This window comes from Crotalus tigris, unplaced genomic scaffold, assembly GCF_016545835.1.
Source record: "Crotalus tigris isolate CLP2741 ecotype Arizona unplaced genomic scaffold, ASM1654583v1 scf7180000024445.887990, whole genome shotgun sequence".
Lineage (NCBI taxonomy): Eukaryota > Metazoa > Chordata > Lepidosauria > Squamata > Viperidae > Crotalus > Crotalus tigris.
This window is the reverse complement of record NW_024100614.1, coordinates 320868-346410: the sequence shown is the minus strand read 5'-3', so window position 1 is coordinate 346410 and position 25543 is coordinate 320868. Positions and strand designations below refer to the sequence as shown.

The 25543-nt window shown below is 34.7% G+C and overlaps 1 protein-coding gene across 8 annotated transcripts in view; it reads left to right on the top strand.

The window, feature by feature from the left end:
* STAU2 (staufen double-stranded RNA binding protein 2) overlaps nt 1–25543 on the top strand; it is a 181317-nt gene that overhangs the window by 28755 nt on the left and 127019 nt on the right. For 7 of the 8 annotated variants that reach the window (XM_039332045.1, XM_039332047.1, XM_039332044.1 and 4 more), the window contains exons 3-4: nt 7990–8121; nt 8655–8709. In XM_039332045.1, coding sequence (XP_039187979.1) covers nt 7990–8121; nt 8655–8709 — 187 coding nt within the window. The remainder of the gene's footprint in view (nt 1–7989; nt 8122–8654; nt 8710–25543) is intronic. The other variant, XM_039332049.1, reaches the window with a different exon arrangement.

Genomic DNA, 25543 nt, shown 5'->3' with positions numbered 1-25543 from the left:
TAGAAGTTCAGTTTTATAACCATTTTATTTATTTTTTTCTTGGCAAATAGATAATAAAGAAAAGTGGTCTCCACATATGAAGAGTTTTGTTACTCAAGTATCAGTTGGAGATTTCTCAGCTTAAGGTGATGGAAACAGCAAAAAGTTTTCAAAGAAATATGCTGCAATAATTGTTCTGCAAGAACTTCGAAAACTTTCTCTTCTTCCTGTGATTTAAAGGCCAAAAGCATTTTAAGAAATAATGGAGCTATAAGAAGAAATAATGGGGCTATAAGGACAAATATTCTAAAGAAGAATAAGGGGGAAATGTAAATATTAGATTACCGTTACATAATTGCTGTAAAAAAAAAGGAGGAGTATATATTGTATGTGTATGTGTGTTATATTTTGCTTTGTTCTGTTTTGTCTTGTTGGTTAAAAATAAAAAAATAGAAAAAAATAAAAGCCAAAAGCATTTTAAAAATGTCAAAGAACAATGTTAAAAGTAAGAGACTTTGTATAAGTGACTTAAAACTTGGTATGTCCTAATAAAATAGCTATGAAATCTTCCACTTAATCTGGAAATACTGTATATATCACATTCATTGACCAACAAGTCATTTTTAATTCCTAGCAACCATATAGATAGAAGGAAATAACATTTCTGGGGAAAGCTTGCAGCAGGTAATAGGCTAAGCATTTAATTCCCATGTTCCCACTTTCCCAGAGCTGCACTGCAACTTTGATTTGGACAAAAAAAAAGTAATTTAACTGCAAAGAATAGCAATGATTATACAGGTGGACTGCAGTTTATGGCAGCAATCCAGGCAGTCCTGATGCCATTGTAAGATGTGTTGGTTGTTCAGTGGGAAATAATGAGTGACATAGGTAAGGAGTGCAGGAGTGTTGCAGGGAAGTGGGGGTGGCCTTAGCAAGCCTGGCACAGGGATGCACAAATTGGGATACAGGGGTACCACAGTGTGACAAGTGCAGGGAGACCAAGAAAAGGAGGGCATGGGACAGTGGAAGCAAAGGAATTCTAAAGGTAGGAGGCATAATCCATGTGCACACAGGGAGGTTGACGAACGGAAGGAGCAATTTGGTGCAAATGCAGGGGAATCAAAGGAAGGAAGCTCCAGGTTGGTGTGGTGCACGGGTAGGCTTGGTGGGACTTACCTTCGTTGCCTTTGACTTTGTTTGTGAAAAGTTGACAGGAAGGATCATAAATGGTGATCACTTGACTGTGGGATGCTACAACCATTGTAAATAGGAATTGGTGGCCAAGTGCTTGGATCATAACTATGTCACTTCAGGGGATGCTGTAATAGCCAGAACTTTGAGAACTGATCATAAGTTAAATTTGTTCAATGCCCTTGCAACTTTAGACAGTTGCTGAACAGGTGGTCAGTAAGTGAGGGCTACCTGCATCTAATGCATCTATGATATGAATTAAAAATGGAAAAGAATACATTTTAGAAAAGATAGATGGTTAAATTTTGCATTGTTATCCCATTCATATTAAGAAAAGGTATGAGATAGAAAGATAGTCATTTAAAAAGATTGCCATATGTTATATCATGTGCTTAATATAAATTGAGAATACAAAATTAGCTAACCATTGCTTTTCCTGAGAGCCTGGGCCACCAGAATGTTTTTATGAAAGGACAATAGTTCTCACATAATGACTCCTATATGATGAGTAGCTTTGTTTGTTCTGTTTTTGCTTTTATCTTTTCTCTAAAGATCTCTGATACAGACACAAAGCAGTCTGGCTGCATCCAGTTAGATAGACCTTATGGGCTAATGTATATAGTCAAAGCTGAGCAATATTAAAAAAACAAACATATATTTTATCATCTATGCATTGCTGTTTCACCAATCTAATTCCCCCCACTCCAAAATTAACTGAGGAAATAGATGCTCATTTGTTCAGTAGCAGCCTGAGAACCCAGGTCATTTCTAAACAAGTGTAAAGCACTGAAGCAGTAGCAATGGAAAAGGCCCATAATGCTTCTCCTACCTTTTGCTTTCTCTTTGAAGAGTTTCCTCTACAGCAGTGGTTCTCAACCTGTGGGTCGGGACCCCATTTGGGGTCGAACGACCATTTCACGAGTATCACCAAACAACGCAGTCCGCCATTTTTTTCTCTCTTTTCCTTAGCTGTGCTACTCCCTTTTATTCTATTGGCTTTTGAAAGCCAACAGAATAGACTGTCTTGAATAGAGTCTAATTCTATTGGCTTTCAAAAGCCAATAGGAATTGTCCAAGCTGTCTCTGCCCTGCTGAGCCCACCAAAAGTCCCATTCTGCAAACGGTGCTGCAAGTTGTCTACAGCGAAGGCGAGCTGTCTGGAAGTTTCCACCCCTCCCTGCTGAGCAACTACTAAAAATGTAAGTAAAAGAGGGCCAGGGGTGGGAGGTGGGAGGCCGGCGGGTGCAGGGAGGGTTGCTGGCATGTGTGGGGCCCGGTGGGTGCCTTACCTCCCTTGGTCTGGGCTAGCTGGTGGCCCAGCCGGTGGTCAGCTTGCTCCATCTCTGCCGCTTGCCAGCTACGTCTCGGCCGGCGCAGGGGGCAGCACCATGCATACGCGGCACTCGCGGGCAGGGAAAGTCCTCGACTTACGACCGGTTGGGTAGTCCTCGACTTACGACCGGTTGGGTAGTTCTCGACTTACGACCGGTTGGGGTCGCGGCATTAAAAAGGTTGAGAACCACTGCTCTACAGCTCTTCCTTCCTTCCTTCCTTCCTTCCTTCCTTCCTTCCTTCCTTCCTCCCTCCCTCCCTCCCTCCCTCCCTCCCTCCCTAAATTACATTCTGACATAATCTTACTGTGTAAATAAATAAACCATACCAAATAGATTGATGAGGTAACTATCAATATATGAAACATTAAAACATTCTATGACACTATTCTTATTATTGTGGCTCTAGTTCAAAGCAACAGCTAATGCTTATCTGTGTCCCCATTGGATGTAAGGCTTAGTGTTGATCTAAATACTAATATTGATGATTGAAACAGGTCCCCCAAACTTGCCTATTATTGAACAATTCTCTGCTCTTACTGGACATGTAGCAATTCCATCTTGTTATGTGTTTGTGTTCCTAATCTCTCATACATAGGCAATTGTCTTATTTGAGATTAAGCAGATATTTTATTTTTGATTTTTTTAAAAAAAAACTAGAAATGCCAACATTTGTTAATGGTATTATCCTTTAAAAATTATTATTTTTATTATTACAAAATTTTTCAAATCTGAAAATTTCAATTGGAGTTTCATAATTGCCTTATAATTATTATGTCTATAAGTACAAATTGAATAGTAACATGCTTATCTATCAAAGATGTGGGTTTTCCCCCCTTTTACTGAATATTGGTGTGCTTTCCTGTGCTTTAATGCAGCTTCTTTCTAAATTTCTGTGAGGTCAAGTTTCCTAAATGGAGTGTTTATTTCTGGTTGTAGTAGATTTATTGCCACTTCTGTAATTCATGAGCTTCAGTTTTGAGGGGCTGGCCCTAATTTGTGTATTCATCTGAAATTCCTTTTGAAAATGGGGGAAAGGACTACACTTAGTGTTATCTGCATTAAATCTGATCAAACTCAGGTGTGTAAGTCAGCCATATGCCATTCTCTGTATAGTTTGTGAAACATTACCACTAGGTCTTCATCATAAAAGCCATTCTTAGCCTCTCAGCTAAGTAGTCAGTTTTGTACAAATCCCTTCTTATGTTATTTTATTGAAATAAGTTAGGAGTCAGGAAAAAAAATAATAATGGAGTGAAGCAGTTAAAACCCTTTAATCATAAGTGATGTTTCCTTACATAAACAGCAACACAATACAAAGCAACATCTTTCTCAATTAAATTTCTTTCATTATAGTTACTCACTTTACAAGCTTTATTAATACCTGAGCAGCAAAAAAATATCAGTCCAAGGAATGTGAAAGCTTATTTACTTTTATTGGAATTTAATTGATAGATTGTCCATAAATTTGATTGGAATCTAATGTATATTCATCATATAAAAATCACTTTCTAATTAATGTACTCTGCTAAGATAATCCATTTTACTTAAAGTCTTTGTTTTCTATTTGGTTTTTGTGTGTGTCTATGTGTCTGTCTCTATGTTTTTTTTCTATAATCGTTCATTATTTAATAATGTAATATGTACCCAAATGAACATTTTGGATAACTGAGTTGCTTAAATCCAACAACTTTATCTTATCTGTTATACTGATATACAAACCCCTGCTGACATCTGATTTCTATATTAGTGCTGCAGTCTTACTTTATTTATTTTGAGTTACCTGTAGATTCTTCTCTAGTACTTTACAAATATGTGTTTTACTTTCTCTCTGCATATTATATCCAGCATACAATTCTGTACTATTAGTATTGATAACTAGCTATATGACTAATCATTTTTTTTACTTTTAATTTATCATGAGGGATCCTTTATATAGATTGTTTAGAGGAGGAGTGATGTGTGTCAGCCCTAACTTTTGATCCTATCTAGTTGTGTACTATTAGGAAAGGTAATCTCTCTGACCCTTCTCCTTTTTTCCTGCAAAAATAATCCAGTGAAATTAACATATCTTACAGAATTGTTGCAAGGTTTGAAGCAGTCAGACGAAGTAAATCAGGATGGTAGGTTTGCTGTTGTTTGTACCATTTAAAGCATATTGTATATAAATGATGGAGAAGAATTTAGAATAAAAAAAACTTAATTATCTTGATGTGAGGCAGAAAAGTTCCTGTGAATTAAGAAAGTTGACACAGAAATTATATAGAAATGTTAGTTTGATGTGTATTGCATTTGTAAGATTTTTTCCTCCCAGAATGGGCTTATGCAGTTTCTCTTTTCAGATCAGAAACTTCTCTCCATTCAGTAGGAACTGAATGACTCTCTAGAATTTTGCAATTCTAAAACTATGTAATATTCTGATATATAGCTAAGTCAGTCATGGTGACTGCTAAACTGTGAATGTGGGTACTTCCCTTTCATTTCAGTTAAATCACTTTATCTCTAACATTTTAGCTAACATCTTGTTAAATGCTGTTCACAGTTTAACTTTTTTATTATCTTTTCCTACAGTCCATTTTAAAAAAATTCTTAGCTTCCTGTCCCGCTCAGTGTATTCATCAATATACCATATTTTAGAAGAATTCCTAAGATAGCAGAGCACAGAGACTCATTGAGAAATATGGATATAAAAATCTAAAACTTGCCCTGCTTGTTTTTTTCAAACATATATGTATGGATCATCCAAGAAATCTACCCAGAATTCTTATCTGAGGCACAAATGACCAGGCTCAAATTATCCTACTTCCAACGCAGTATGCAAAGACCCAGCTCTCTGGAAAAGGTTTTTAATACTTGGAAAGGTGGAAGGAAAGAGAGTAAGAGAATGACAATAGCAAGGTGGTTGGACTCAATTATGGTGATGATGAGTATACCCTTGGAAGACCTGTAAGACCATGTTAGGACAGATCATCATGCAGAAAATCTGTCCATTGTTTTTCATTTCAAATAATAGGAAGATCTTAATTTTCTCCATTGCAAATACTCTGCTTGGGATTTAATAACAGATTCTTTTGTTTGCCTTCTTTCTCCTAATAATACAACTGCTGTAGTATTAACTTTGTATACTTTTATCTATACACTTCTCTAATGGGAAAAGGAAGCCCCATCAGTACGAATTTTGAAGCTAGCTCTGGGGATTCACAGAGAAACCTTCAAAGCTCCAGCTGACTCCTAAGTCAACAGTTTCTTCTCAGACACATATAATTAATCAACTTTGAAAACAGCTCTGTGTTTATATTCATGTTCCAAACATTTAATTTGTTTATTTAGTTGTATTTGACTTACTTGCTTTGTTATTTTTAACATTTCCTACATGGGCTTCATTTATTGGTTTGTTCAACACTGTTCTTGGGTTGTTTTTTTCCAGACAAACCTTAAAAATGGTTAAAATGTTCATCTGTATAAATAGCCAGATATATAATTATTTTCCAAACCAAAAAAACCACTTTGTGATGCATTTACTTAGAAATGAGATTTGCAGGTTTTAATAAATAGGCTAAAATTAAAGGTTAACCATTAGATAGTGCTTAGTAACATACAGCATAAACTTTTATACAGGTTGAGTAATTTTATCTTATTTATATAACATGAATCATATTCTAAATTGATGTATAATTATTTGATTATTTATAATAATCATTTTTATATAGCTGCCCATCTCACCAAAGGCAACTCTGTGTGGCACACAGCAAAAAAATCCCAAAATCTTCAGAAGGGATTCTAGAGCCTTTGGGGTGAAGGGAAGGCTCCCATTTTGATCACAGTAAGGGGGTGGAAGAGATAGACTTCATTTCCCAGTAAGAGGTCCTAGTCTTTTAATTATTTAAAGAAAAACAAGTTAACATAGCTATAATCAATCAGTGTTGAATACTTTCACGTCTTGTTGATTTCAGTCAGAGCATTAAGCATGGGTTTTAATTGCTCCCATGAAAGTCAAGAAGAATTAACATGATTTAATGTTTTTGGGTACTATTGTTTTTAGTTTGATTGCTTTGAGTAATTATAAATAAACTTTATGGCTTGAGACATACAAGACTGTTTTCAAAATATTCACACTAAAATCATATGATATCTGACAGAAACAAAGTCTTGGTAGATTTATTACTGCCTTCAAAAACTTATCAAAGCAAAATGACTTTTGTATAAAGTACTTAAACCTTGCTTTCATTTGTTTTAATTGAATGTGGAAGTAAAATATCTGGAGATAATATGTTCATTTTTATCTGTCACACAAAGAACAAGCTTAGATGTGATGAAATGGATCCAATTACTTATGCTGGCTGTTAGATAAACAGAAGAAAACCTCTGATGACATTAGTTGAAGTTTTGTTCCCAAAGTTAATTTCAGAAAACTCTTTCTTTGTAGTCAGACCTTTAATCCTCGATAGAGGTTATAATAATACTTAAATCAGCTCTACGAGTCTGAGAAATAGCAGTCCATGCATCAGGCATTGAATTTTCACTTCACTATTTATTTTAAATGTTATTTTATTTAGAGTGCAATCATAAACATGTCTTTTAGCAAGTATGCCCTACTGAATTCAGGGGGGATTATTCTCTGGCAGCTCATAATTCTGTTCATTTGGTTATAATTTAAGACATTTAATATTTTTTAAAAAAATAGCACTTAGCATTTTGACATATACTGTTCCATAGTCCTTTACAACACTCTCTGAGTGGTTTACATTGTCAGCATATTGTCCCCAACAATGTGGGTCCTCATTTTACCAACCTCAGAATGAATGAAGACTGAGCCAACCTTGAGCTAATCAGGATTATTTTTTAAAAAATGATTCATTTTAACTTTTTAATTACATTTTACTTTTTTGTTACTGTATTTCACATATTGCAAGAAAATACTTTATTTTCCAAAAAACTGAGAGACTTAGTCCATATCTAAATTACAACAGCAACTGAGACTTATCCTCACAAAGTGATGCAATCACATGATACGCTTTATGATTTCATAGCTTAATAATAGCAATTTGGGAATCCACCTGTACAAATATCAAGAGTTGCTTTCATACTTCGCTATAATGTGCTGTCACCTCTTCTATCTGTCCCTCTTCCTTTCCTATATCAGTTTCCTACCTTCCTTCTGATTTGAGGTTGATCATAATTTATTTTTTGAACCATGATTAAAACGATATCATTATCATGTTATTGTTATGTTATCTCTTTTTTCTAACAATGTAGGTATCATATATAGAAAATATTCCTTGCAATCATAACTAGATTAGGCTAAGACAAAGTGACTAGCTTTGTAGCTCCGTAACTTAATGAGAACTTTGGTCTTTGCAGTCTGAGCCTAATCAATAATATATACTGGCAATTGCCTAATGTACAAGGTGAGAAAGAAGACTTGAATAAAAATTCCTCAGGTATAATTTGCCTTGTGGTTATATTATTTTTTTATTCATTTTACTAGGTTAAAGTGGGACATGAAATTACAACTGGAACAGGACCCAAGAAGAAAATAGCGAAACGGAATGCCTCTAAAGCTGTGTTATTACAGCTTGGCTGTAAAGCCTCTTCTCTACTTCAGGAACAGTCAGAAACGGTAAGGGTTTGTTCAATCACAAGAAGAGAAATGCCTCATGCTTCTTCAATATTTGTTTTTTAAATATACTCAGTCCAATTGCTGTAAGAACATGGTACAGTTATTTCCGATCTTCCCAGCCAGCTTCTCACAAGCAAAGTAAATTGGGAAGTTGGATTCGCTTAATGATCTTATGATTTCCTTAACCACCACACTAAAAATGGTTGTAAAATTAATCCAGTCATGTGACAATTTATTTAATGACTGCATTGCTTAGCAATCAAAATTTTGGCCCCAATTGTGGTTGTAAGTTGAAGAGTGCCTGTATGGTTATTGCCTTCTGTTCATGTATGGACTTCTCCTAACCATCTGGTTGGCCACTGGGGCAAATAGGATGGTAGAAGCACATACCACTCAACTGTTCTCATTGAACAATCTGGTGTCCTTATTTTCAAAGCATCTCATCTCCTATGTGTACATAAACAATATTTAATAGTGATTGTATTCTTCTGTGTCATGCACATTTTATGTTCTTATGTATATTTATATATCAGCTAGAAGAGATCAAGCGATGGAATTGTCAAAATGTTGGCTGTCCAGAACCAAAAAGTTAGTGAAACATTTGTATTCATCCATTTTTACATCAATTATATAAAAATTTTAAATAAAAGATATATGATATAATAAGATGCAATAATGCAAATGAATAATGTTTTAAAAATGTGATCATTTTAATATTTTAATCAGAATAATTGTTTCAACAAAATTATGGATAAAGCTAATTTGATCAGAATCAATTGCAAATGGTGATCACGTGACTGCTATGTCTGTTACTGAAGGCCCACATTTGAACATGTGACTGTAGGGACATTGCAATAGTTGTAAATATGATCATAAGTCACTTTTTGTAACTCAGAAGGGTTGCTAAATTAATGGTTTTAAGTCAAGAACTACGTGTATTATAGGAAAGGTACTATAAAATCCAGTGACTGACTGGTTAGCTTGCAAAATACAACTAATCCTTGCCACCATTGGTTTGTACCACCAATGTTTGGGAGAAATAGAGTTGAAAAAAACTTTAGAAAGTTTATTCAACTTACCCCTTAGAAGTTATAAGTTTCATAACTATCCTGTTTACTAACTTAAGAACTATATCTTTTTTAATGCTCTTTGCCCTTGTCAATCAGCAGTGCTTTAGACAAAATCATTTGAGACTGTCTTCTAGTAATTTATCACAGATAGTTCTGTTTGATCTGCAAGTTTCATTAATGTTTTTCAAAATAAAGTTATGATCATTTTTTTTATTGAAAATTTTTAAAATTTTACAAAAACAACCCTGCCCAACCCTCCCCAACCCTCCCATTCCCTCCCCCAATCTTCCCAGAGCTGAATATAGGCTTAATTGAAAGTTCTTCAAAAAATCTTTAAAAAAATTATAAACCATAAATAAATCTAAATACATTACTTAAACAACTTATAAAATGATTAACAATAATATACATGTAAAAAAACATAAATATTAAGAAAAAAAATACTTAGAAAGAAAAAAAAATAAATAAAAAAGAAAGGAAAAAAGAAAAGAAATATAAGAAAATAAAATAAAAATAAAAAATAAAAGAAAAAAAGAATACAATCTATAAAATATTAAGTTTTATATATAAGTTATTGAAAAACTAAATAATATTTTTTTATATCCAACTTATGTTGTATAAAATCTATCCATTTTTTCCATACCGCAAAATACTTCTCTTGCGATTGGTCCTTCAAAAAAGCCGAAATCTTTGCCATTTCGGCCAAATAAGAAACTTTAAAAAATCACTCTTGCAAAGTAGGCAAAGATTCCTTCTTCCAACATTGCCCTACTAACAACCTTGCGGCTGTAATTAAATTTAACATCAATGTAATCTCCTTAGTATCACAATCAGTAACAATACCTAACAAGAACAATTGTGGGGTAAATTTTACCCTCCTTCTAAAAATTCTTTGAATATTCCACCATATCTTAATCCAAAAGGCTTTTATATTTTTACATGACCACCAGATATGATAGTAAGTAGCATCCAAACATCCACATCTCCAACATTTGGGCTATAAGTCAGGATACATATGAGACATTTTTTGTGGATCAAGGTGCCATCTGTAAAACATTTTATAAAAATTCTCCCTTAAGTTCTGGGCTTGTGTAAATTTGACATTCCTCACCCAGATAATTTCCCAAGTTTCTAGTAGAACTGGTTCACCAAAATTTTGTGCCCATTTAATCATACGTTCTTTAATTAATTCTGCTTCTGAATCCAATTCTACTAGTACCCCATAAATTCTCTTAATGTGAGTTCGTCTTTGATCTTTTACTTGTTTAAAAAAAATTTCATCTTCTCTAAGCAAACCCACATTACAATCTATCTTCCATCTATCCACTATTTGTCTATACTGAAACCATGAGTACATAATATTTTCTTGTGCTAAATCTTCCAAAGATTTTAACTGCCAATTTTTACCGTCCCATCTAAGTAATTGTGCGTAAGAAACACTATCCATCTTGACTCCTCTCCTTATCCCCTCTATGGCATGCCAAGGTATAGCCCATAATGGAATTTTAGAATCACTTCTATGATATTTCCTCCAAACCCGAAGTAAAGAAATCCTTATAATATGAGATTTAAAAACCCTATCAACTTTTTTATTAAAAATTAGGTAGGCATGCCATCCAAAAAGTAAATCCCAACCCTCCAAGAGGAGTATTTCTGCATTTGTTAAATTAACCCAATCACTAATTAATGTTAAAACCACAGCATCATAATACAATTTCAAGTTCGGTACCTTGAGTCCACCTCTCTTACGAATGTCTTGTATAATTTTAAGCTTTACTCTTGGTTTTTTCCCTGCCCAGATAAATTTATTAATACCTTTCTGCCATTCATTTAAATTAACCTCATTCTTTAAGATGGGTATCATTTGAAATAAGAAAAGGAACTTTGGCAGAACATTCATTTTAATCGCTGCAATTCTTCCCAAAAGAGATAATTGCAACTTCTCCCAATTTTTCAAATCTCTTTGTATCCTGACCCACAACCTTTCATAATTATTTTTATACAATTTTACATTAGAGACAGATAAAGTAACCCCCAAGTATTTTACCTTATCAACCACCTCAAAATCTGTCAAATTAACCAAAGTCTGCTTATCCAGATTGGTCATATTTTTGGGTAATATTTTAGTCTTATTGTTATTAATTTTGAAACCCGAAACCTGTCCATATTGATATATCAATTGTAATAACTCTACTACAGAATAAGTAGGTTGAGATAAGGTAACCACCAAGTCATCTGCAAAGGCTCTTAATTTATATTCTTTTTTATTGACTTCTATTCCTTTTATTTGTTGTGATTCTCGAATTTTAATCAACAATATTTCCAAAGTTAGAACAAACAGCAGTGGTGACAATGGACATCCCTGTCTAGTCCCTTTTTCTATTGTAAAAACCTCTGACAAACTCCCATTAACTATAAGTTGTGCCGTTTGTTTTTGATAAATAACACCAAGAGCTTGTAAAATTTTTTCTCCAAAATTCATTTTCTCAATTAGTCTTAACATAAATTGCCAATTCAATTGGTCAAAAGCTTTTTCAGCATCTAAAAATATCAATCCTGCATAAACTTGATTATTTTTGTCTAAATATTCTAATAAATTAATAATTTGTCTGACATTATTCTTCATGTACCTTCCAGTTATAAAACCTGTTTGATCCTCATGTATAACCTGATGCAAAACCCTCATAAGCCTATTAGCTAAGATTTTTGCAAAAATCTTGTAATCTACATTTAGGAGAGATATAGGTCTATAATTCTTTGGTAAAGTAAAGTCTTGATCTTCTTTTGGGATTAAAGATATAAAGGCTCTACCCCATGACGGGGGAGTCTCTAAACCCTGTAATATATTATTAAAAAGCTCGCTTAAAGGTTGAATCATCTCTTGTACCAAAGTTTTATAATAAATAGATGTCAAGCCATCCGTACCCGGTGCTTTACCTAATTTTAATTCTTTAATCACTGTCTCAATTTCCTCACTAGTAATCGAGCCATTGATTTCTTGTTTCTGATCTTCTGTTAATTTAGGGAAGTTTGCTTCATTTAAATAATTATCTATATCTAAAACCTGTACTTTAGTACTCTTATATAATTTTTGATAATAATCTAAAAAAGATTTCTTAATCAACTCCTTCTGATATACCAATTTGCCATTATAATTTATTTTATCTATAATTCTCTGTCTCTGTTTCTTTCTCAATTGGTAAGCCAACCATCTCCCTGGTTTATTAGCATTACAAAATGTATTTTGTTTCATATACAATAAGTTAGTTGCAGTTTGATCAGCCATCAACATATTGAATTGTGATTTAAGCAATTTTATAGATTCTTTAACTTTTTCATCTGTAGGATTTAAAATCAAAGTTTTTTCTTTTAATTTAATCTCATCTTCCAATTCCTTACGTTTCTGAATCTGCTTTTGTTTATAAGCATTATTCATTTGTATCAAAATCCCTCGCATGAAGGCTTTACCTGAATCCCATACCATTGACATTGAAGTTCCCTTATGCATATTTAAAGCAAAATAATCCTTTAACTGTTCCTTTAATTTTTGAACATTCTTTTCTTGTCTAAATAAGTTTTCATTCCTCCTCCATGATCTCCTCTCCTCTTTTTCATCAACCAACTCCATCCAAACTGGACCATGATCCGTCAATGTCCTAGGAAAAAATTTAACATTCTTTACCCTAAAATATAAATCAGTTGTAATCAAGAAAAAGTCAATTCTTGAGAAGGATTGGTGTCTATCTGAAAAGAAAGTGAAGTCTCTCTCCTCCTGATTGTGTTCACGCCAGTAATCTCGCAGCTCCCAGTCCTCTTTCAAATCAAAAAAAGCTTTAGGTAATTTAGCCTGTTTAAAAGAAATGGAAGATCCTTTTTTATCTCTTTGTGTATCTAACACACCATTCCAGTCACCCATTAATATAACAGATATGTAGTCCAACAAAGTTAATTTCTGGTGTAACAATCTATAAATTGTTCCGTTGTTGATTTGGTGCATACAGTCCCACTATAAGTACTTTCTTTTTTTTTTTTTTTTTTTTTTTTAAATTTTTATTCATTAATACAATTAAAACAACAATGGACAAACATGACATTCCAGAGTGAATTTTTCTATCAGTTCCTATCATAGTACAAAAATTTTATAATTTTATAATTTTTTGTTCTTAACCTCTATATAAACCTCATCTTTTATACAATACAATTATATATACAATTATATGTACAGTTATGTATATCTTTTAGTTCTACCATTAGTTTGAAGTCCGAGCAGTTCTTAATTCATACCAGCGGTAAAATTTGCCCCAGATTTCGAAGTATTCGTGTTCCGTTTTGTCTTTCATAATCATTGTAAGCCTGTCCATCTCAGCACATATTAAAATTTTATGCAGGATCTCTTCTTCCGTTGGGGTTTCCTTGTTCCTCCAATTTTGAGCAAAAACCAGCCTGGAGGCCGTTAAAATGTGTAGCATTAAATAAAATACGCCTTTGTCATGTTTTTGCGTAGTTAAACCTAATAGAAAGAGTTCTGGTTTTGGTTCTACCGCTTGCTCTAATATTTCTTCCAACCAAATTTTAATCCTGTTCCAAAAATCACGAGCTCGCGTGCATTCCCACCACATATGATAGTAAGTTCCACTTTTCAAATTGCATTTCCAACATTTAGGGGAGACATTGGTATACATTTTAGACAATCTTGTGGGTGGGAGATGCCATCTATAAAACATTTTGTAAAGGTTCTCTTTGTAAGAGGTGGCCAAAGTAAGCTTCTTGTTTCTTGCCCATAGTTCTTGCCATATATGCAGATCAAAATTAAGACCAAAATCCTTACTCCAATTCAACATAGTCACTTTTACTTGTTCCTCGTACGTTGCCTGATCTAGCAAATAATAGTATAGTTTTTTAATCATTTTATCCTCCGACCCCAAAATTATTTTATCCAATTCTATTGGTTCTAATTTAATACCTAACTCTTTTTTGTCTTTCCGATATCTTGCCTGCAGTTGCAGGTATGCCCACCATTCTAATTCTATCCCTTCATCGTGGATGGTTTTCCTGGATTTCAATTCCCCTCTTTCATCTAAAATATTTTTATATGTTATGATCTTGTCTAATTGAGTAAATTTTGGGTGTACATATATTTCTAACGGTGAGATCCAACTAGGTACTTGGGTATAATTTGGTTGCCAAATTTTTGTCCATACATCAATAAGAGCTTGCCTAATATAGTGACTTCGAAAATATTTATGTACTTTATATTTATGATCCCATAATATGGCATGCCATCCTATTTGTAGGTCATGGCCCTCCAGACACAATAGTCTCCTATTTTTTAGTAATATCCAATCTCTTACCCATACTAATGCTGCGGCCTGGTAATATTTCTCCAAGTCTGGAAGACCAAATCCCCCCCTTTCCTTTGAGTCCTGTAGTAATTTTAATTTAATCCTTGCTCTTTTTCCTTGCCAGATGAATTTACACATCATTTTGTTCAAATTTTGAAAAAATTTCTTGTCTAATTTTATAGGTATACATTGGAACAAAAATAAAATTTTTGGCAACACATTCATTTTAATCACCGCGATTCTGCCCGTAAGAGAGAGCTGTAGGTTAGTCCAAATATCAAAGTCTTTTTGAATCTGTTCTATTAACTTATCATAGTTATCCCTTTTAAGCGTAGCGCATTTGGCAGTCAGTTGTATCCCTAAATGTCTAATTTTATTTGTAATTTGAACACCAATTCTATCAACCAATTCACTTTTCTGTATTTTAGTCATATTTTTGACAAGCATTTTAGTTTTTTCTTTATTTATTTTTAAACCTGCTATTTCCCCGTATCTATTCAATGTTTCCATCAGCCTAATCCCTGATTGTAGTGGTTCTTCAATAATAAAAACTAAATCATCTGCAAAGGCTTGTATTTTAAATGTCTCTTTCTTGATTTCTAGACCTTGGATCTGTTCATCTTGCCGGATTGCTCTAGTTAATACCTCGAGAGATAATATAAATAACAATGGTGATAGTGGGCAGCCTTGCCTTGTGCCTTTTTGCATTTGGAAACTCTCAGTCAGTTCTCCATTGATTATTACTTTGGCCACCTGCTTAGAGTAAACTGATTTAAACATATTTAAGAAATTTTCCCCAAAGTCCATATACAATAATTGATTAAACATAAAATCCCATTTTACATTGTCGAATGCTTTTTGGGCATCAAGAAAAATTAAACACATTTGCTTTTCATTATGTACTTCATAATATTCCAATATGTCCAAAACAGTCCTAATATTGTTTCTTATATATCTTTTAGATAGAAAGCCGTTTTGATCAATATATATAAAATCCACTAAGAACCTTTCCAATCTTTGTGCCATTATTGCCATGAAGATTTTGTAATCTGAATTCAAAAGAGAAATGGGTCTATAGTTCTTAATTTGTGTCAGGTTGGTGTTTTCTTTAGGAATCAACGTGAGGAAGGCTTCTTCCCATGAAGCTGGTATTTTAGCTTGGGTTAAAACCTCGTTAAATAAGTCCAACAGCATTGGGCTTAAAGATTCTTGTGCAATTTTATACATTTCTGCAGGTATACCATCTGGTCCAGGTGTTTTATTATTTTTCTGTTTCTTAATTGCAACCGAGAGCTCTAAATGTGTTATCTCTTTATTTAGGAGAGTTTTAAATTCTTCTGGCACCTTGGGTAAATCGACTAGTTGTAAATACTGTACTATGTCATGGTTATTTCTCTTTTCGTCGTCCTTATATAAATTCTTGTAAAACTCATATGCCACTAGCTTTTTTCCTTCGTTCTGGCACACCATATCACCTTTGGCGTTATAAAGGTTGGTAACTCTCTGCTTATTATTGTGTTTTTTGATTTTATAAGCCAACCATCTCCCTGGTTTATTAGCATTTTCAAAGAAATTTTGTTTAGTACGTTTTATCTGCTGTCCTAGATCTTCCTTCGTAATAATATCCATCTTATGTTTAATTAAATCAATCTGTTGTTTCAAATCACATCTTTGTGGTTCATTTTGCAGGTTATCCTCAACTTTACGTAGTTCTTCTTCCAGTTGTCTTTGGCGTTGTGTTTTGATTTTGTGTTGCCTAGCCATATAAGAAATTACAACGCCTCTCATGTAGGCTTTGGTTGTATCCCATAAATTTTGGCAGTTTGTATCCTCCTTTTTGTTTGACTTAAAAAACAGATCCAATTGTTCTTCTAATTTTGATTTGAATTCTTTATGATTTAAGATTGCCCTTTTTAGAGTCCATCTCCTCGTGTTTTTTTGCCCCTTCCATTTAATTCTAATCGGATTGTGATCAGCCCAGGTATTTGTATCAATCATAATCTCCTCTACTTCTAAATTTAAGTCAGCTGACATCCACACCATATCAATTCTGGACCAAGATTGATGACGTCCAGAATAAAAAGTAAACTGTTTTTTCCCAGGATTCCTTTCTCTCCAAATATCCTGTATATTAAACTCATCTACCATTTTAAAGAAAATATCAGATATTGTTCCTCTAATTCTTTTTCTATTCTTTCCACATTTATAATCTAGATTATTATCCACAATTGCATTATAGTCACCCATTATACAAATGCTATCATGTTCCAATTGGCTAATAATGTTGTAGAGTTTTTTATAGAAATGTTTTTGCCCCTCATTCGGGGCATAAATTCCAACCAAAAGAATTTTGGTTTTATTCAAAATTACTTCCACAATTAGAATTCTGCCATCTTCGTCCTTATAAATTTGCTTAGCCACAATTTCTTGTTTAATATATACTACCACACCTCCTTTCTTATATTGCGAAAGTGCTGCGAACATATTCCCCAATTTGGGACAATTTAATAAGTATTGATGTTGTTTTTTAATGTGGACTTCTTGTAACATTATTATATCTAAATTCATCTTATTGAGCCTATTGAAAAACTTCTTCCTTTTTGTTGGAGAGTTGAGGCCATTAACGTTGATAGATATAGATTCAACACATTTCTTCCCCTCCTTATCTATGTTTAGATCTAGTTACTATTGCTGGTCTAGACTCTTGAGTTTGTAAATCCTTCCCTCTTTCCACTGTTGATCTTATCGGTCTAGCCTCTTTAATTTCCTTAAACCTACTCTCCTCCTGCTTTTCTTCATTTTTCCCTTCATCAGTGTCCTCTCGAAGCTCAACTCTTTTACCTCTAGCTTCAATGGCTTGCACCAGTGTCTCTCCTTCCTCTCTTGCTTCTCTTTCAACTAAATCTTCCTTACTACCAAAGTTTTCCCTGTAGAATTCCTCTGCTTTTTCTATTGAGTCTAGGCGAAACTTTTTCTCCTGCCATGTTACCAGAATTCCTTCCGGAGTTAGCCATCTAAAATTGATATTTTTCCTTATCAGTTTGGAAGTTATGTATTGGTAAGGCCTTCGCAGGTCTCTCACTCTTTTGGGCACTTGTTTAAGTACAATCAGCTGTTTACCTCGATATTCCAGTGTATCATCTCTGAATCTGAAAAGAATTTCATCCCTAACTGATTTCTTAATAAACCTAATGTGCACTTCTCTGGGAAGATTGTGTCGTCTTGCGTAATTTGTGTGTATTCTATAGGTTTCATCTATCTCATTGGCCATCTCCTCTCTTGTAGACCCCAACGCTCCTGCTAGAATATCTGACATTATTACTGGGAGATCTTCACCTTTCATCTCTCCTACATTTTGAAACCGTAGATAATGTGCAGCCTTCTCAAGTTCCAAAGAAATAACTGTGGTTTCTAATTCTTTATTGGCTTGAACTAGCCTTTCATTCATTTCATCCACTCTCTGCTCTTCTTTATCAATCCTTTCCTCCATTTCTACTAGTTTTTGTTCATTTTTCATAAGTTGGTGGTGGAAGGATTCAAATTTCCCATCCATAGATTTAATTTTATCTTTAAGTTCACCTGTATCATTCCTTATTTCACCTATTTCTTTTTTCAGATCTTCATGGTTTTTACACATTAACTCTTGCATTGATTGCAGCATTTGTTGCAAGTCTTTAAGTGGGTTTGCCCTATCTTTTTGAGCCATTTCTTCTAGTGATCTTTGCCTAACAGAACCTGGTTCCAGCAATGTAGTTTGAAGTGTCTGCTTTCTCCCTATTCCAGCCCTTGTAAGATTTGGAGTGCTAGACATTTTTTTCAATTTTCCAAACCAACCTCCCCACTTATTTACAATTGTTAAAATGTTTTCCAGAGTATCAAAGTTGTTACTAAGAATCAAGAAGTTCTTAACATTACAAGGAAAGGGCAAATTTGCTACACAGTCTCTTTCCCTAGTAGTTTTTCCCTTCCCACTCTTACAGCAATTCTCGATTTAACCAGCAGGTGTCACTCTAATATTGTCTCTGGTATTAAACTTGTCTATTCATTCCAAAATGTCTACCTCCGTTTTTTTCCTTCCAGACGATCTCTCTTGTGCCTTAGAGTAGCTAGCCTTCCAGGGCTAAATTTCAGTCTCTGGAGTAAGGGAAGAAGGAGGACGCCCCCTTTCTCTTCTCTACAAATCCAGCCAACGTAGCAAGTAAGCAGGCAAGCCTTTTTAGCCAAACCTTCCTTTTCGCCGCTTTTCCAGGAGTGAGGGAAATCCCTCCTCCCCTCTTGTAGGCTACTAAAGTCAGTAAGTTTCAAGTGAAATCCTCCAGTACGATCTCACACCGGATCCCTTCTAGCCAGAATCTCTGCTCAGATGAATTTGACTGGAACTGTCATGTCACCGTCCAGCTTTTCCACCGCTAAGCTTCGGCCAGCTGACTGCTGGCCGAAGCTTAGTACTTGTATCGTAAGTACTTTCTTACGATACAAGCCAACTTCAATCATAACATATCTCCCTTGAAGATCAGATTCTACCAAACAGGCTGATAGGTTTTGCTTGACATAAATGACTACACCCCCTTTTTTCCCAGGAGCGGGAGATACAAAATGAGATCCCAAGCGAGCATTAACTGAATATTTTTGATCTTTAAATATAATATGTGTTTCCTGCAAACAAATAATATCATTATTATGTTGCTTTAAATAATGAAAGATTTTCTTTCTCTTCTGGGGGGAATTAAGGCCATTAGCATTCCAAGTCAGGAGCTTTACCATCTCCCTTGACCAGAAGCCTGGAGAAGACTGCTTGAAGATCTGCCATTGAAGAATGTACCACAGAACTCTTGGGTCTTGCTCCTCCCACCGGCAACGAAACAATTTCTTGAAGAGATTCTTTAACTTCTTTCTTCTGTTGTTCCTTTTCCTTACGTCTATGCGCTGCACGGATCATTCTTTGCTCTTTGATCTCTGTTTGTCGCGACCACTCCGCCTGTAACTCTCCAGCCAACATCACACCTAATCCTTCAGACTGCTGTTCCACCTCTTTGCCATCCAAAACTTTCTGCATCATAGATGATGGTGAGCCTGCTCCCAGGACCGAGCTGTAAAACTCCTTTGCTTTAGTAACTGTATTAAGTCTATAACGCGTCCCCGCATGGCTCATAATACCCATCGGAATCTCCCATCTGAATGGCATCATTCTTTTTTTCAGCTCGTTAGCTAAAAAAGCAAAATCTTTTTCTTAGAATTTTAGATGGGATCTCCTTTAAAATAATGACGTCTTGAGCAGCAATCTGAAACCTCTTATTATAGAAAGCTTGTATGATTTCATTACGCAGAGATCTCTTTGCAAAATAAATCACCACATCTCTTGGTAAATTTTTCTGTTTTGCGACCCAAGAGTTAACTCTGTAAATTTTTTCAACTTCTCTGAATATCTCCTCTTTCTCTCTATTCAAAATAACAGCAAGGTCATTTACCACAATCTCTGTCAGATCTTGATGCATGTCCTCTTTCAGACCTCTGATTCTTAAAGCGTGTTCCATTTCCCTGTACTGAGACATAACAATGTCATCTTGTGAAATTTCCATCTTTTTTTCCATGCCTTCAAACCTATCTTCCAGAATAGCAACCTTGTCTGCGACCTCTTCCACTCTAGAATCTAGCTTCTCAACCAAGAAGCAAGTCCTGATATAGCCATTACTATATCTTGCCTCAGAATAGTATTATTCTGCTCTAAAAGATTCTTCATTTCCCATCTGATTTGAGATACAGCATTTCCCATTATATCTTTCATATCTTGTACAGTTATTGCTGACAGAGGAGGAGAAGGTGGTGATGTAGCTTTAGGTTGTTGTACAGGTAGAATCGCAGGAGAAGAAGCCACCTTAGGAACTGTAGAAGCTGCTTGCCTCTTTAAAGCCATTTTAAAAAAAAATCTTACTTCTTCTTTCTTCCTTCTTAAAGAAAAGCAATAAAAAAATCCTCAAAAAATAAAAAGCAAAGGAGAGTTTAAAGAATATTTCAAAAACACAAATCCACCTTCAGAAAAAGAAAAAGGTTTAAGAAAAAACTATAAAAACTATAAAAAAAACTATATAGTCCATAACGTTCCGTTTAACTCACTTTTTTCCGGAAAAAAAAAAAACTTTCAAATCGCCATTTTACTTTCACTCTCCACACAAACAAAGAACAAAGAAAAAAAAAAGATCGACCTAAACTAAAAAGCAAATAAAATCAATAAGTCCAATCCTTTATCCAGCTCTGTCCGCTTTAAAAATCACTCACCCGGTCCCTTTAAGCGCGGAGATGGTAGCGGCGTTTCACTTTGTTCCCGAGGGAACAAAGACAGCTGGGAGGCAGAGGCAACCCGAACTCCAAGGGAGCTCTCTTTCCGCCCCCCAAAGAAAAGTTCCTGGGGGGTTTAAGAGGCTCTACCTCTATTCGCGTGGTTCTCTTCCCCCTCCCTTCACCCGGGAGGGAGATTTCAAGCCGCGGGACAGCTGGTGTCTGCCATACTCCACGGTTCTCACGCTCACCCAGGAGGACGGCTACAAAGTAGCCGCCATCATCGACGCTATCCACCGGAAGTAAAATAAAGTTATCATTAAAAAAAATTAAAGGCATGTAGCTTTATTCAGTAAGGCTCTGCAATAGTTTCTGTGACATTTGAGCATAGTTTATCTATGTAAAATATTCTCTCTAAAAATGTCATCATAACCTGATAAGAAGCAGTGCTATAGCCATTTATTTATGTTTTTCCCATGCTAGATTATGAAAGGGTAGATTATGGGTTTCAAGAATAAGAGACTGGTTAGAATGAACTAAGCCAAGACCAAGGCATAGTGGGCAGTTTTCCCAACTAAGAGTTCTGCTTTGAAGCAGGTCAGCTTGTCCTTGTAGAGTCCTACTGTTTAGTATCTGTTCTGTCTCATTCCAGTTTTTGAAGAGTGGCCAATTTTTATTCAAAGCCCAAAATGTAGCTTTTGGTCTGACAGCTTATTCAGCTCTGCAATGGAAACAATCCCTGTATTTTCATATCAATATTTAATTTAAACTTTTTATCTATATTTACTGATTTGAATTTAGAGGAAGAAAAAGGAGATATATTCCCAGTCTCTATCTTGCAAAATCTGTTGGGATAAATATTTAAGTACTGAGAATTATATATACATAAAATTATATTGTATGAATATTCCATAGTTGGTATTAGATTCCTGGAAGCTTTTATCTTTAGAGAAATATCTATTTCTGGGCAACATTTGCATGACCACACTTGGCCCAGTTAGTCACTGACCCCGTCACCTCTCATTGCTTATGGCTGTAGCAGCATATGGGTTTTTGCACTAAAACAATATTTATAGCTAGGCAGCAATGGGTATAGAAGGAAGTACAGTACATATGGAAGAACTGATAAAAGACAACTCTTTCACTCTGACTGACTGTCCCTTTTTTACCTGCAGACCATCACCCATTCTTCCTTTCCTCTGTTCATCATGACCTCCTCCATTTGTGGTGCAGAATCTTTCCCCTTGTCCTTTCCCCAATTTGGCCACACAAGTCAGAAGGCAAGCTGCCAGAGGAAGGGCATTTCCTCCCCCACCATCCATCTTTCAGGCTAATCTTCATAAAATGTCCTTTAAAAAATTAGATGTATTCTTCTGGCAAGGAAAGCAGAATTTTAATTACAGAAGAAAAGCAACTGCAAATGTAGTAGATGTAACATAAGCCCCACAAGAAGCATAAACTAATCCAATAGAAGCAGAAAGGGAGAAAGTAAAACACACAAGTACCTTAGGATATACCCCTAGCACCAGGATCTCTAAAAGAGGAGGGGCATCATTAGGACTCTGTTCACATCATCTGTGCTGGATGCAAGCAGTTCTCCAAACAGTATTATTTGGAGCTTTGCTGTTTGTTTACATTTGGAAGTGTATTGCAGAGTTTGTGAGTATTTTCCCAGCTTAGGTGTGAAGAGCTCTGCCAAGTGTTTTTTGTTTTTGAATTATTGATTGTAAGTAAATGCCTGCAGAAGAGTACTGTATTTACAAGCTATGTGATGTCCCAATGGTTAGTTGGCCTGGCAGCCAATAAGCATTAGGGAGATGTGCTCAGTGGCTGTGAAGATTGAGTTTTAAAATGAATATCCTGGCTCTTCTGGCCACTCTTCCCAATCCTTTTTCTTGAAGGACTGAGTATTTAAGTTGGGCAAGTGGAGAGAAACTTTACCTAAAAACAAATCCAGGACTATTTTAATCAAATGGTCTACAACCAACTGTATTGAAGAATTCCCACGAAACATTAATCCTAATTAAGCCTGCCATGGGAACACAGCCAGAATAAATATTTTGTGATTAGTTATACTAGAGGTGATTATATAGAGGAACTACTTTTTATCTATAAAACAAGACAAATTGTATTCCGTGCACACATTTCTCAGTTAACATTCTGGTATAGGGAAGAATAGTATTTTAAGTAGAAAATTTGTGGGCAGTAGGGAAGCTGTTCTCCTCTGTTGATTCTCAGTAACAGTGATTGGTTTGGGTTCCTCATAGCTGACCTTATTTATGGTTTCAGAACTGTGGAGAAAGATTTGGACAAGAATTCTTGGGTGGAAAAAAAGATCCACGCAGATTTTGAGATTCACCTTTTGGTGGGGTGGTTTACAGAGTATGAAGAATAATGTGTGAAAGATATTGTGAGAAAATTGAAGATGTTAAGGAACTGTTTAAGAGAAAATGCAAAATTTGGAAATGTGAAGGAGTTAGCTTTAGAATTAAAGGAGATTATGAAAGTGAAGTGAAATAGAAAGAAGGGAAGACATAGAAGATGGAATGTCAGAAATTGCTGAAAATTGAAAAATGTATCATCCCGAAAAGGTTCAGGGCTGGTGGAATGTGAAGGAAGTTAATTGTATGATAGAATTGATCTGGCAGAACACGACCTGAGAAGAACAGTCCCCAGCTAAGGAATGAGTAGTGCTCAGTATTAGATGAAGAGTAGCATCAGCTGAGGAATATGAAATGGGAGCTGCTAGCAACTAGAGGGAGAGAGTTAATACTAATGTCAATGTCAGAACACTATTGGAACAGTACTCTATCACGTAAAAGAGGGAAGAAAATTCACTTTCTTTGAGAATGGAGGACTTGAGATTTGTTTTTATAAGGAAATAAATGTTGGTATATTTCTGGGTTTCTTTTTGCTTGATACAAAAAATGGAGAAATGGAGATGGAAATGGAGTCTGTTCTTTTAAGACCTTGGCTCTGTCCAATGTTGAAGAGCGTTCTTTAAAAAGGCCCATACTGTTGTTCTTCCATCATTCTGTAACAGGACAATTTCAATAATGGATGTGCTTGGATCTCTTAGAGCAGTCAAAACCATTCAATGGTTTTATGGGAATCGTCTTATGGAACTTATTTCACCTTTATTATTGCATCTTCCTGGATGGGTCAGATTTGTTTTTCAGAGTGAACAAGCATAAAACAGCCAAATTTTATGTTGTTACTTGTAGAAAATGTGAGAATATTCTGAGGTAATGTCTGGCTCTGTTATAAATGGGATATTTCCATTTTAAATCTGTGCCATTAATATAAAGCTATATAAAAGCTTATGTAATAAAGATCAATTGTGTTATACTCAAAGCTTCCCTGATTAAAGTTATGAATAATATTAGAGGCCCAGGACTATTCCTGGATATCAGTAAAATAATAAATAATTTCAGAGAAACCAGTTGGTAGTAGAAACAAATGTCATTTTGTTTTTTCCCCCAATATGTTTTAAAAAATTAATCCAAATAGTATTTTCTATGACTCACAGCTATTAGAAAAATGTATTACGTATATATGCAAATTTTAGTGTAATTGAAAACTATTTCTTAGTAATGAAAAGTAGCTACACCTTTACAAATAAAATCAATAATGTTGCTTAGAGTTCTAAATAATAACTTAGTATTTCTTTGTATCATTGTCCAATAAAAAATAATGCAGCTATAACTATACTTCAAGAATCAGAGTAAATATTTTCAGTCAGACAACCAAGTATATCAAGTAAATTAGCTTCTGAACTTTAGAATAATGCTTGAACATAATTCCCCAAGCTTGTTGGTATGTATATTTTTTCTATATGCATTGGGACTAAATTCTGTGTGCATCTAAAATGTTCATGTGAAAATCAAAACCATGGAAAAACATTTATTTCAAAACACTTGTTTTTCTTCGTAACTCATTTATTACTTTGGACTTATGCATGAAACCAGGAACTTTGTTCCTTAGGAGTCCATCTGCTCCTGCTGTTTGTTCACCATCTGAAATCATAATCATCTGTTTGTGACACACTAATCATTTTCACAGTAACTAATTGTGATGTCACAAACAGATGATTATGATTTCAGGTGGTGAACAGCCAGCAGGAACTAATGAAGTTTGAAGGAACAAAGAAGAAAAAGCATGGGGAAAATAGATATTCATGTCATAGTTGTTGTTTTTTACAAATTCATGTTTGCATGAATATAGTTATTTCTGGCCTTTGGACAGCACCAGGTAGGAAAACATGTCAAAACATTTTTAATCCCCAGTTGACTAAATCTCCCAGAAACACATTGTCATTTACTTCATTTTTTTTGCATAAACACAGTACACCAAGACAGATACTATAAAATGCAGCATATTTGCAAGTATTTTATGTGAAATGAGAACCACATTTATAGACTTTGTGTTGAATAATTTTGAAAATTCTTTCTTGCATATCTCCACATGTTTCTTTTGATCGAGGGAGGGAATATTAGTTGAGCCTTCCTATGGCTAATGGAACACTTGTGAACAATAACTACAGCTATGTAAGATTGAATAAAATACCTTCCTTATATTTTTTTTACCTGCTAAAATCTGATGTGGTACTTAGAAAAGAGATTGTTTTATGAGTTGATATACTGTATGTTTTTACTACATCTAAAATTTTACAGGATACCCATTTGTATTGTGTTTTACTAATTTGGCTTTTATTTTTTAATATGTGTGCATTTT